Source organism: Typopeltis vanoorti, chromosome 15 (assembly GCF_054136105.1).
Source record: "Typopeltis vanoorti isolate ZY-2024b chromosome 15, IOZ_Tvanoo_1.0, whole genome shotgun sequence".
NCBI lineage: Eukaryota > Metazoa > Arthropoda > Arachnida > Uropygi > Thelyphonidae > Typopeltis > Typopeltis vanoorti.
In genome coordinates, this window is record NC_143563.1 from 48127611 (window position 1) to 48140811 (window position 13201).

A 13201-nucleotide genomic window follows, 5' to 3' on the forward strand; every position below is an offset into this window, starting at 1 on the left:
TTGGATATTAGGAGGTTGTTGAGATGGATAAAAGATAATAGTGTGATAGGAAAGAGCAACAAAAAATGGTAAAAAAGTTTTGAAAAAGCGAACAAGTGATCTGATACACTTAACAGTGGTAAGAAAGATGAAAGCAATATGAATGTAGCGAAAGTTGAAAAACAGAGTGCAGTTAAAAGTAAGGTGATGAGTGGTGTTGACCGGCAACATAATTGAGAGAATGAATGAGAGCAAAAATGTGATGCAAGATTTGAAAGTTGAGTTGGTTAAGATGAGACAAGAGTTGAAATGGATGCATAGTGAAGTTAAGAGAATTCGAGATATCTATGGAAGAGTGAAAATGATGAAAACGAATAATATCAGTATGAAAGAGGTAACAAAAGACCTGCGAGTGGTGTTGTATGGGGATTCAATTATTAGAGGTGTGGTGGACAAGAGGATACGCAAAGTTTGTTTTCCTGGAGGTAAAATGAATAGAGCGATTGAAGTGTTGGATTTGAGAAGTAAGCAAGCAAAAGAGTTGGTAGTGGTAATAGGGACAAATGATTTGACTGGACAAAGAACATGTCAGATTTAATATTAGGAGGTTGTTGAGATGGATAAAAGATAATAGTGTGATAGGAAAGGTAGTAAGCATGTTGCACAAGTATGATAGTGATGAAATGAGACAGAGAGCAAAGATTGTCAATGATATGTTGGCAGAAATGTGTAAGGAAAAAGGAGTACAGTTTGTTAATGCGTGGAATAAGTTTGAAGGACAAATTAAACTATAAGTGATGGACTGCATTTGAATGGTTTTGTTGTGAGTCACTTGGAGAAGTTGCAGCTGGAAGGTGGAGAAATGAGTGCAGAGATGAATCTGATCAAGTAAGAAGCAGTGTGAAAGAGCAGGAAAGTATGAATGAAGTGGTAATAAAGAAGTGAGTAGCATGAGTATAGAGAATAAGAAAACAGGTATGCAAGACAATATATTGTTGGAGGCGGAGGAAATAAGAGATTTTGGGGTGATAGTGGATGAGGATCTGAAATTTAGGGAATACATGGCCAAAATTGTGAGGACAACACAAAGAATTCTGGGAATGATGTGGAAGACACTGACTTGTAGAAGTAAGGAGATTCTTGTTCCATTGTGTAAGGCTCTGATTAGGTTGCACATGGACTACTGTGTACAGAATTGGTTACCTGGTTTTCAAAAGGATGAAGAGATGCTGGAAAGGGTCCAGAGGCTGCTGACAAAGGTAGTTTCTGATCTCTGGAATGTTGAGAAGATGCTGTCTACAGAGTCTAATGGATAATCTACAGAGTAGTGGATAGAAGGAAGAGTGGTGATAGAGACCTAAAAGTTAGTAAGGGGTTGTTATAGGATCAGTGTTGAAGAGGTTTTACAGAAAACTGTGGGAGATCAGAGGAGGACAAGAGGTCTTCCCTGGAAGCTGTATTATGAGGGTGTGAAAAAGGGAATGAGAAGCAGGTTTTTTGGATGCAGAGTTGCGAATGATTGGAATGCCTTTCTGAGAGTATGGTGTCTGCAGAGAATTTGTGTGTGTGTGTGTGTGTGTGTGTGTAAGGCATGGTATAATGAGCTATATGTATGACAAAAGGACCTCCTAGATGAGTCTCTGAGTCCATAGGATCTTAGGGTAATAATAAATAATAATAATTTCCATGAAGGTAACACTTCTAGTTGAGGTAGTCTGATGGGTGGATTTACTGACCTGTATGAGCTTCCTAGCAGAACCATAAATGCTGCAACTTATAGAGATGAGGTCCTGGACGACCCATATGTTCATTCATATGCAGATACAATATGGAAGACATTTATCCTACTAGATGATAAAGCTTGTGAACCAATATCTTTTGTATGTATGGATTAGCCAGCCAGGTCACCTGAACTTAATCCTATTTAAGCATTTCTAGAATACTGTAGTTAGACATGTTGCTACTTTCAATCCCTCCCCCTCCCCAAAACCTTGAGCGACTTAAGAAAGCTTTGCAGGAAGAGTGGTGGTTATTACCATCTAAGCTCCTGGTATAAATAGTATGAAAGTTCTTTTTGTAATAGATTTCACGGGTTGATATGAACACAGATGATTAAGAAAATAACTATTTATTAACTTAAAAGCTAATATTTTAATATAATTATTAAAATATTAGAATATTTTAATATTCTAATATAAGTTAATAAATAGTTATTTTCTTAATCATCTGTGTTCATATCAAACCGTGAAATCTATTACAAAAATGTCTGATGAACACATAAGCCTATCCACGAGTATGAAAGTTCATTGTGAGCACCATATTGCTTTGAGGAGTGACCACATTCCTTATTGTGGCACTTTGATAATCTCATTTTGACCTTTTGTTTTGACCATTGTCTTCATCTACCCATTTGTTACTAAATTAAACTATTTATTTACAATTTTTGTGGATGTTTCTTTCACATCTCATATCATACTGCTTTTCACGAAAATGCATAAAAATCCATCCTGCAAATTTTTAGTTATATTTTTCTTTGTTCCTTAATTTATGGAAACTGGTGTATGCTAAAGATGATGCAGAATGTCCAGTATTGCATAAAAATGCTGAGCAAGATTTTCAGTGAAACAATTTGTGTGGCAACTTCAGTTAACCTAAAGTTTTGCATGTGATTTTTTTAATTTTAATAAAAAAAATAAGCCATGAAAGAGTTCAGTTAGCTTATATATTCCCAGTAATGAGAGGGTTAATTTATTAAATTTAGATAAATACTTGCATCAGTTATTTTAAAAATTATTCAGTGGAAATAAAGGGGACAGTGGAAAGGTCCCTAAGCTGGAGGAAGCACTACTATATGAAGTTTTGAAACTACTGCTTTAAAGAACCCTCCCAACACCACCAATATTTTAGCCTGATGATAATGTGATCATTTCAGATATCCTGACAGCTGGTATGAGGATATTACTTCAAGTAACAAGTTCTTTTCCTTAGCAGCTGTGTACAGAACTCTCATAATTGGGCTTATAGTTGCTGAGATAAAACCCCAGTCAAAGTGCAATAAAGAGGTAATCTTTAGAAAAGAAACTTCTTAGTTTTCTCAGGAACCAATTAAATGTTAATGCTGCTTTTAAATGCCAATAATTAAGATTGACATAATAAAAAAATTAACATTTACTTTTGTTTATTATTATTGTATAATGCTTAAAACCCAGAAAAACTTAGTTGATCAAGTTTTTAAGTTTGTAAAGTCATATAAAATGATATATTATGTATGATAACATATCTATAAAGTGACTGAAATCCAATAGCTTCATTGCTACTTGGATATTTGCTCAGTGTTTTTGAAGGACTTGAACTATTCTCCCACAACTCAAAAGAGAGAGTTGGTGGAGGAACTTGATATTTGAAGCTTAACAAAATTCATGTCAGATTTCCAAATTAATTTTGGAATTTTGCATAAATATTTTATGCAAAATGTCTTTCACTTCATAATTTTATGATATAGTAAAACTGGAATTATATAAAGAAGATCTTTGAATTTTAAACAATATGTGGAGACACTTGACTGTCACTATAGCAAATAGCAAACACCATTATAATTATCTTGCTCATTTTAACAAGCTACTGAAAAGTTCTGCCCAGTGTCCCACAGACACAGAGGTATTCTAATGGAAATCACCATAGTAAACTGGCCGCTATAAATATAGCAAACCATTACTCAAGAAAGAGCCAAATGATTTCAGCAATGCAGTATTACATAGGTGGATATTAAATCCATTATTTCAAAGCCAAATGTTTGTAGAAACTATAAAAACATAAATTGTCCTGAGAGCTTACGAGAATACAATCCTTAGCATCCCTTTATCAAATGGACTAATAAAAAGCAAATATGTGGATGATTGGACAGCACCCATGTCTTTTAAATAGTCCAAGCTAAGGAAACTCAGGGATGCTGAGAATTGTGTTCTTGTAAGCTCTCAGGTCAGCTTAAGAAATTTTCATAGTCTCTACAAACATTTGGCTTTGAAATAATGTTGAATTTAATATCCACTTTTCCAATGTAATATACCATTTTTGTAGCATCTATGAATTTGCTGTAGTGGAAGTCAGTTGTGTCTATAAATAAATAATCAGCATGATATTGGAGTCCTGGCAGATAACAGACTAATTTGGAAGAAAACTGTCTATACAAAATCAGTAATGATGTAAACTTTTCATGGAATATTAATATGGGGGGATATCCACCCCCCTTGAGGGTACATATCAGGAATATAATGATAATAAACAAATATACATGCATGTACATTTATGTACAATGGCTAATATTTGTACATATGTTTAATGAATGCCTAATGAGATATGAAAAATTATACAGACAGATGTTAATTCTGAGCACAAGTTTTGAATACATCTTGTGGAATACCATCAAGACCAGAAGATGTGGGCATCCAGACTGCTCTGGATTCTTCTGATAACTGTTGAAAGACTAGAGGGAGGTAGGCAGTTCCTGGTGAATTGATGGAAGTGTGTGTGTGTGGGGGGGGGGGTGCTTTATCTGGTTCATTATTTCAGGAGTAGGAGGAGAAGAATGATGATGCCAGTAGGTTAGTCTTGTCTTTGAGTCATGCTATAATAGACTGAGTGATTTCACAGTTCAAATAGTGCTATGATGTACCATAGCACTGTGTGGATTAGAGGCAAAAATATTGCTCCCGGCAGTCAGCTTTTTGTTCCCTTGAGAAGGGAACAAAAAGCTGACTGCTATTTCAGTAGGAGGCAGGTTTTTGCATTTGGCTCATTGACTGATTCAAGGTCAGCATGGGATTTACTGATGGTCTTTTTCCTAGTGTGGTGCAAAGTGAGTTTTGGTTTTGAGTAACTTGTATAGCTGAGATTTTTCTTGAGCCACCTCAGTACTTTTTTGGTAAACCAGAGTTTGAAGAGTGGCCTGTGGTTTTGAGTGGAATAACAATTAGTTCAATTATTGGTTGGAGCAAAAACAGTAATCCTATGTGAACAGCAAAGGGCAAGGCATGTTTAACTGGCTGATGCTTTGCTATCATGACCTTTGATCATATTATTATTATTAGACCTCCAGGGAGTCAAGGACTAATCAAGTGAGTTCATACATCATCCACATCAGCTGTCATACCTTTTCTTAAACTTATTCACACTAGATGCACTCACTACTTCAAATAGGCAAACTGTTCCACTCACACCTGATTCTGGAGAGAAAAATCTAGATCTTGCCCCTTTCTTAACTGCACATAAACTTCCATGGATGTCCCCTTGTCCTCTCACCACCTTCCATATAATGAAAAATTTTATCAACCAATATCCAATAATGACCTCTCAAAAGTTTATCATATTATATCACTCTTCTTTCTTCTGTCTACCATTGTCTGCAGTCCACATACTCTCAACCTATCCTCGTAATCTGCATTCCATAATCTCAATATCATCTTTGTAATTCTTCTTTGCAGTCTTTCCACAGCTTCATTATCTCCCTGAAACCTAGAAGACCAAATCTGCACACAGTAGTCCATGTGAAGTCGTATCAAGGTTTGTAAAGAGGTAAAATTACTTTTGCATCTTTACATATCAATGTTCATTTCAAAATTACAATTATGTAGTTACAGGGATTGAATGTGATGAGTTAGTATTTTCAGGGAAGATAGAATGGGGGAGGGGGAGTACTGCAGATGAATAGCAGCCAAAAAGAATAGGAGACAGGTGGGAGGGCAGCTGTTCATTTGAAACAATCTGTTGTTATAGGCCAGGGAGTTCCACAGATGATCTGGAAGACATGCATCGCCAAATTAGTACAATGAGTACAGGTCAAATGATTATTATGGTGGGATTATGGTAGAATTATCTCTTAGCAGGTGATTATTATACACCTGCTAAGAGATAATTACTTAAGGCAGCATGTGATGGAGGGGACTAGAGGTGGGAGAATATTGGACCTGGTCATAGGATCAGAAGAGCTATCCATAACCAAGGTGACCACATTGCCTCCAATTCATGAAAGTGACCATGCAGTCTTGACTCGGAAGGCAGATGATTATGGCAATCTTAGGAAAAAGCTTAAATCAGTGCCATAGCATAAAACACTGCAGGGTAAGGATGTTAGTAGTGCATTGGATATAGTTAAGGGTTATTTAGAGGAAGCAGTATTAAATTGTATCTGGGGTAAGGAAGGTTAATCAGGTAAGTTAGATGAATGAGTAATATCGTTAAGCACGAGCTGCAGAAAAAGAAAATGCTGTGGAGGGTATATAAACAGAAGTTGACCAGCAAACTCATGAACATTACAAGGCTAGGGCAAGAAACGTGACAGCATGGCAAGGAAGGCAAAATCAGATTAGGAGAAGAATGTAGCCAGGCAGGGCAAAGAATATCCCAAGAGTTCTTACTTGCCTTATGTGGCAAGTAAGAGGAAGAATGACTATGGAAGATTAACCTTAATGAGTGATGAAGGTCACAAAGAAACAGAAGCAGATAAAATAGTTGAGTTACTGAGTGATCACTAGGATATTGCAGAATCTCAGTGTAAATACAACTGTGAGATATCAGCTAGGGCTTTGTGAGAATGTGCAAGGGAATTGGAAATGCTTTTGACTAGGCTCTTTAAGTGTTAGCTCTCAGCTCTGCTAGAGTTCCAAGGGAGTGGAAAGAGGACAAATAATTCCCTTGTATAAGGGAGGTTCTAAGACTGCAGTACAAATTATAGACCAATCAGTATCTTAGGTGTGGTGGTAAAAGTACTAGAAAAATTGGTCATAAAGAGAATTCGTTAATGGATAGATAAAAATATGATACTGTATAAGGGTCAACATGGCTTTGTAAAGGGTTGGTCATGCTTTAGTAATTTACTAACTTTTGATAATAAAGTAAGAGCTGAGTTGGATAAACAAAATGGTTACATGATGATTTTGCTGGATTTTGCAAAGGCATTTGACAGAATACCATATGGAACTCTATTACGCAAATGGGAATGGATATGACATTGGGTAAATGGATAAGGCTGCTGAACAGATATCAAAAGTGGTATATAGAGCAGCAGAATTGAGTCGAAGAGGTGACTAGGCAAGGTTCAGTGCTGGAACCATTGCTGTTTAATTTGTACATAAATGATATAGGAAATAACTTGAAAGAAAATATTCATTTGTTTGCTGATGATGCAAAATTAGGTAGAGTAATAGTTAATCAAGGTGATGTGGAGAGCTTGCAGGATGATTTAAATAGGCTATCAGTATGGGCAGATGATAATGGGTGTCAGTTTAATGTGGAGAAATGTAAAGTTATGCATTTTGGGATAAATAGAATACAAGCTGTGTATCACATAGATGGCACTGTACTCCAGGAAATGGATGAAGCTAGAGATTTTGTGGTGGTGGTAGACAGAGAGTTAAAATTTAGAGGACAATGCCAAGGTTGCTAAGGTAGCCCATAAGATTACTTGGCAATTGAAGAACACATTAACAAGTAAAGATAAGGAAGTTATTCCTCTTTATAATGCCTTGATATGATCACATCTGGATTACTGTGTTGAAGTCTGGTCCACTAGGTTTGATCCCCAACCCTTCACTTTGGGGATGAGGAAGTGATGGAGTGGATTCTATTACTTCCTCATCCACAAGTGAAGGGTTGGGGACCAAACCTAGTGGACCAGACTTTCACACGGAACATTCCACAGGCCACTCGCCATCTTCGTCACTGGCCTGTGGAATGTTCTCATAATGAGTGCTCACTTCACTTATGCAATCCACACACCCTCAATCTATCCTATGAGGATAGATTGAGGGTGTGTGGATTGCAGAAATTGGTTGATAGGAGCAAAAGAGGAGATATGATAGAAACATTTAAGTTGCTTAAAGGGTTTTATAGGCTAGATGCAGGGGAAATATTTCAGCACTTGGCTAGAGGAACCAGAACAATGGATCATCCCTTGAAGTTGAATAAAAGTGTGGTTATTAGGAGTGTGATGGCTAGATTTTTTGCTTGGAAAGTGGTGAATGAGTGGAATGGGTGGCCAGAGTAAGTTAAGTGCTTTGTCTGTTATGGGTTCAAGGAGAGGTATGATAGATTGTATGGATAGATTGGGTCTCTTGCGTTGAGTCTTCAGACTCCCTGGACATGCCTGTATAAAAATAATTATTATTATCCTCTGAGTTGAATTTGTATTTTTTATTATGACACTTGAACTTCAACTTTCTATCCATTGTAACTCCAAGATCTCTAGAATCATCAGTCACTCTAATCACAATCCCAGCAATATATGTTGTTGGTTATCACATCAACCCCTTTCTAATATCATTAATGTATATAGATTAAATAACCATGCTTCAAGTTCTGATTCCTTGGGACACACACCTCTGGTTACCTTAATCTGGCAGATTCGTATCTCCCATCTACCACTTTCTGAAATATGTCCATCAACCACCCATTCTCTAGTTTATGCAATAGCCTTTCATGTGATATTGCTCAGAGAGCAGTCACTCAGACATTACCTCCCTTTAGTAAACCCATGATGTTCTTTGCAAAGTATAGCAGCTTCTTTGTCAACCTATTTCTGTATCCAAGTTCTCAACAACTTCTGTAAAATCTTCACAATCACTCGAGAGATAATGACTGGTTGATAGTTCGATGCATCAGTCTTTGCACTACCCTTGTGCAATGGGGTTTTCATACATTATTTCCATTTCTGTGGGTTCTTTCTTGATCTAAGACCCAAATTATACAAACATATCAAGAGTCTAACTAGTTTGGCTGAACATTCTTTTAGCACACATGCCAATATCCCCATCTGTCCCAATTGCCAAATTCTTATCCAGGTTATTCAACAGCTCTAGAGCCTCCTCCTTACACACCTGTGTCTCTTCATCAAATCTAGTGGTAGCACTGTGTTACATGCACCAGATTGATAGATCTTCATGAAGTGAGTACTCATTATGTTATTACTACGGTACTGTCTGAATTCAGTAAAGTTATTATTTTGCATTAATTGCTTTTACTTGCAGCTTGATGATAATTCTTTTGGGTTGCCCAGCCTATGCAGCCAATTTCTTTTCATAGTCCAACTTTCCATAAAAATAGCATTTCTGGTCTGAAACTTTATATATTTCATAACTTCTCTCTTATTCTCATGATATTCCTTCTAGTGGCAGCCCATGAAGTTTTACGTGGGGGTGCTGCCTATACAAAATTTAAAAAAAAATCATTATTTTTTTCCTAATTAGTAACCAATTTCTTAATAAATAAATCTACAGATTTATTTATTAATAAATTGGTTACTGATTAGGAAAAAATTTTTTTAAAAATTATTTTGTATAGGCAGCACCCCCACTTAAAACTTCACGAGCCACCACTGATTCCTTCCACATCCATACCACTCCAATTCTATTTGTTCTTCAAACTTTAGAGACACATTCAGAAACCGCATCATTTAAGTATGTTTTCGAAGCTCCCATATACTGCTGATATCTTTTCCATTCAACAACTGATACCATGAAACCAAAGATGATATTCTCCTGAGGTTGTCATAATATCCAGATTTGTAGTTCAGCATATAAGCTGTCCTGATTGGAACATCCATATAGTTGGCTACTTTCCTGGTCAGTATGACTTGATCACTGTCACATGCTGCTTGAGAACATGCAACAGCTCAATAAATTCTCCTATATTCTTATCATGAGTTTTCTCTGTTATCCATTCAATATTTGGATAATTTGGTCTTCCTCTGGGTCCCTTTCTTGGCATCTTGTCATCAAACACCTGTTTTGCTAAGCTTTTCGAATTTCCCATTCTGTTTAAGCAGCCACCTTAGATTAGTTCTGCTCACACATTCTTGAATGCAAGCTGCATAAAGTTCTTTTCTAATATCTTCATTTTTAATATGATTCTGCCATTGCTACCATCTGTCTGTGGTCAGTCTTTGATCAAGTTCTGTATTTCTAACCCATCTGTCAGATTTATTACTTAAAACTGGTTTGAACACTGTTTTGTATATAGCTAGTTTAGTGTTTTGATTAATTCTCTCTTCTTCTTTGTCTATGATCTCTTATGCTTTTAAGCGTCGAGATTTTGCCAAAGAGATTTCCATGCCGTCCTGTCCAAGGTTTGTTGTTTTGCTTCTTTCCAGTTAATTCCCTTCTTTTCCAATTTTTCTTTAATTTCCTTTTGTCAACCTTTCCTGGGTCTGTCTATGTATCTTTTTCCTTTTTTCTGGCTTTCATATACAGTTTTTGCTATTCTTCCTTCTTCCATTCGATTGAGATGTCCAAACCATCTCATTTGGGCTTGTGTTATGAATTGATTCAGAGGTGCAACTTGAAGGCTGTCTCTTATGGTTTGATTTCTTATTCTGTCTAGTCTTGTTTTTTGTGCCACTTTCCTGAGATATTTCATTTCAATTGTTTGTAGTTTATTTGTGTTTCCTGTTGTTAAACACCAAGACTCACAACTGTATGTTAATGTTGGTAGAAACACTGAACAGTACACTGCCATTTTGGTATTTTGGGTGACTTCTTTATTATCTAGGAGTGGGCCTTTCATTGCATAGAATAGCTTTGTTCCCCCTCTTATCCTGTTGTTAATTTCTGTGTCTAGTCTACCATCTTCTTGTATATATGATCCCAAGTATTTAAAGGAGTGGACTTGTTCCAGTTGGTGATTCTCTATTTTTATTATGTGTTTTTGTTGGTTTCTAGATATGATCATTGTTTTAGTTTTATTTATATTTATGGTCATATTCCTTTTCTTTGTTTCTTCATACCAAATGTTGATATTGTACTTAAGATCTTCAGCTGTATATGCTAGAATCACTACATCATCTGCAAAAGCCATATGTGAAATCCTGGTTTCTTTCAGTTTCCTGTTTTTGTTTGGCATGCCTTTAAAATTTCATCCATTACTACGATGAAGAGAAGAGGGCTGAGGATACAGCCTTGCCTCACTCCTACATTTGTTTCAAATTCTTTTGATCTATTATTACAGGTTCTTACATAATTTCTATTACTTTTGTAGAGGCTTTGTATGGCTGCTATTAAGTTATCTTGTATCTTGTTTTTCTTTAATGTTTGCCATATTAAGTGTCTGGGAACTCGGTCAAAGGCCTTTTCAAAATCTATAAAACATGAATGTAGTTCTTTTCCATATTTCAATGTTTTCTCTGATATTTGTCTAAGATTGAAGATAAGATCCTGTGTGCTTCTATTTTTTCGAAAGCCATATTGCATTTCATCCAGTGTGTCCTCTATTTGATTCCTAAGCCTCGCTTCTCAAATGCGGGTATATAATTTTCCTGGAACACTTAAAAGCGAAATTCCTCTATGGTTTTCACATTTGCGGTTGTCTCCTTTCTTAAATATAGGGATTATTATAGCTACTTACCAGTCTTTGGGAATAATTTTCTTTTTCCATACAACATTGAATAGGTGTAAAAGAAATTTTATGCCTTTCGTTCCTAAATTCTTTACAATTTCTTGTATTATTTGGTCATGGCCTGCTGATTTGCCCATTTTTATTTTATTTATTGCTGCTAACAGTTCATTTGCATGAATTTCTTCACTCTGATCTTCTATTTTGCTTGTGTGTCTTGCTCTTAGGGTTCTATTTTTTCTGTGTCCTGCATCTTCCAATAATTCTTGAAAGTACTGTTTCCATCTTTCCATGATGTCTTCGGAATTTGTGAGTAACTTTCCATCCTTATTTTTGATAAACTTTATGGGGCATTCTTTCTCTGACCTCATTCTTCTTAAAACATTATAGAAGAGTTTTTGGTTTCCTTTAAAATTTTGTACTTTTTTGTGTTTTTGTTGCCATTCAAATATAAAATGACTCAAGCCCATATCTTTTATGTCATAAAAGACATGGGCTTGAGTCATTTTATATTTGTTCTAAGACATTCACAAAGTGACGTTTTCGTTGGTATCCATCTGCATAACTTCTCGATCTATAATGTATGTACTCCTCTACTCAACTGGTAACCCTGCACTTTCTCAGCCAGCCCATTCTGCCATCATCCTCTAAGATTTCAGCTCACACGATATATTACAGGATACAATAAGGACAACTGAGGCCTCCAGCTGACAGACTGGATGATAACAACCTCCACCTCTTTTACGACAGCAAGCAACCTGGAACATTTAAATCTGGAAGATGGGGGATCAGAGACAAATCCCCCCTGACCTCGGCTTTACCGTGCCTCTCACCTCTGCCTATCAAGTGCTGCTTCCTTTTCTCCATAGCCATCACAGACCTTGCTTAATTACTTGTAATACCCAGAATTGCTGGCCTAGTTGGCCGAGTGGTTAACATATCCACTCTCCGCAGGTTCGAAACCCACCGTGGGCATGGATGTTTGTGATTGTCTGTGAAAATACTAGTGGTGGTGGTGTTGGCAGTAGATGGTGTAGTTGGTGAATTGAGTTGTAGAGTAGGTGCCCTCCCTCGATGAGTCTGTAGACTCCCTGGAGGTATAATAATAAACAGCTTCCCAATACCCTGATGGTATCTCAGGAAAGCAAACTGGAGAAAATTCACTGAGTTTATTGAAAACCATCAACCTAATTCCACCTGTAGCTGATGATTATAAATAATTCACTAAACTCCTCATAGCATATGTCAAAAGACACATCTCCAGAAGATTCAGAAAGACTGACACACCATGTTGGTCAACTGAAAACAGTATTCTTCTGGTAGAATATAAACAGCAGAACTATCCAGGTACTGCTTCTGCCTTCTTAATGTTCTTGGATGACCATAGAGAAGATCGCTGGCATGAAGAAATGAATAATCTCTCTCCACTTGACCAGATCAAGTTGTAAGGCTTGGTCACTGCTCCATCAACTGGGAGGCACAGCACTCCAAACAGAACGAAAGGAAAAATAAATCCGAACCATCTTGCAAAAACTTTAGCACAGAAAGTTAAACAAAATTCACACAGATACCAAAAATGAGATCCATCATCTTTACAAAAACAGATTTCTCATCGTGTTCTACATCTACAGCAAACTCCATTTGAGTAACGCTAGATGAAATTGATGCATTCCTCAAACTAAAACAAGTAAAGTCCCTGTCATTGATGGCATCCTTCCAGATTTTATTACTCACCCTGGCCTAAGAGCAAAAAACCTGGCTATCTAATTTCTTGTAAATAATAAATGAACTACTCCTGTAACTTTGGCAGGAATTAAAGATAATAGCCTTGCCAAAACCCAAC

General features: G+C 36.6%; 1 protein-coding gene across 2 annotated transcripts in view; it reads left to right on the top strand.

Annotated features, from left to right (window-relative positions):
* The window catches only part of Naa60 (N-alpha-acetyltransferase 60), a 151535-nt gene that overhangs the window by 79991 nt on the left and 58343 nt on the right, over positions 1-13201 (top strand). For both annotated transcript variants that reach the window (XM_090404929.1, XM_090404930.1), the window contains one exon: positions 2912-3041. In XM_090404929.1, the coding sequence (XP_090261055.1) occupies positions 2912-3041 (130 nt within the window). The remainder of the gene's footprint in view (positions 1-2911; positions 3042-13201) is intronic.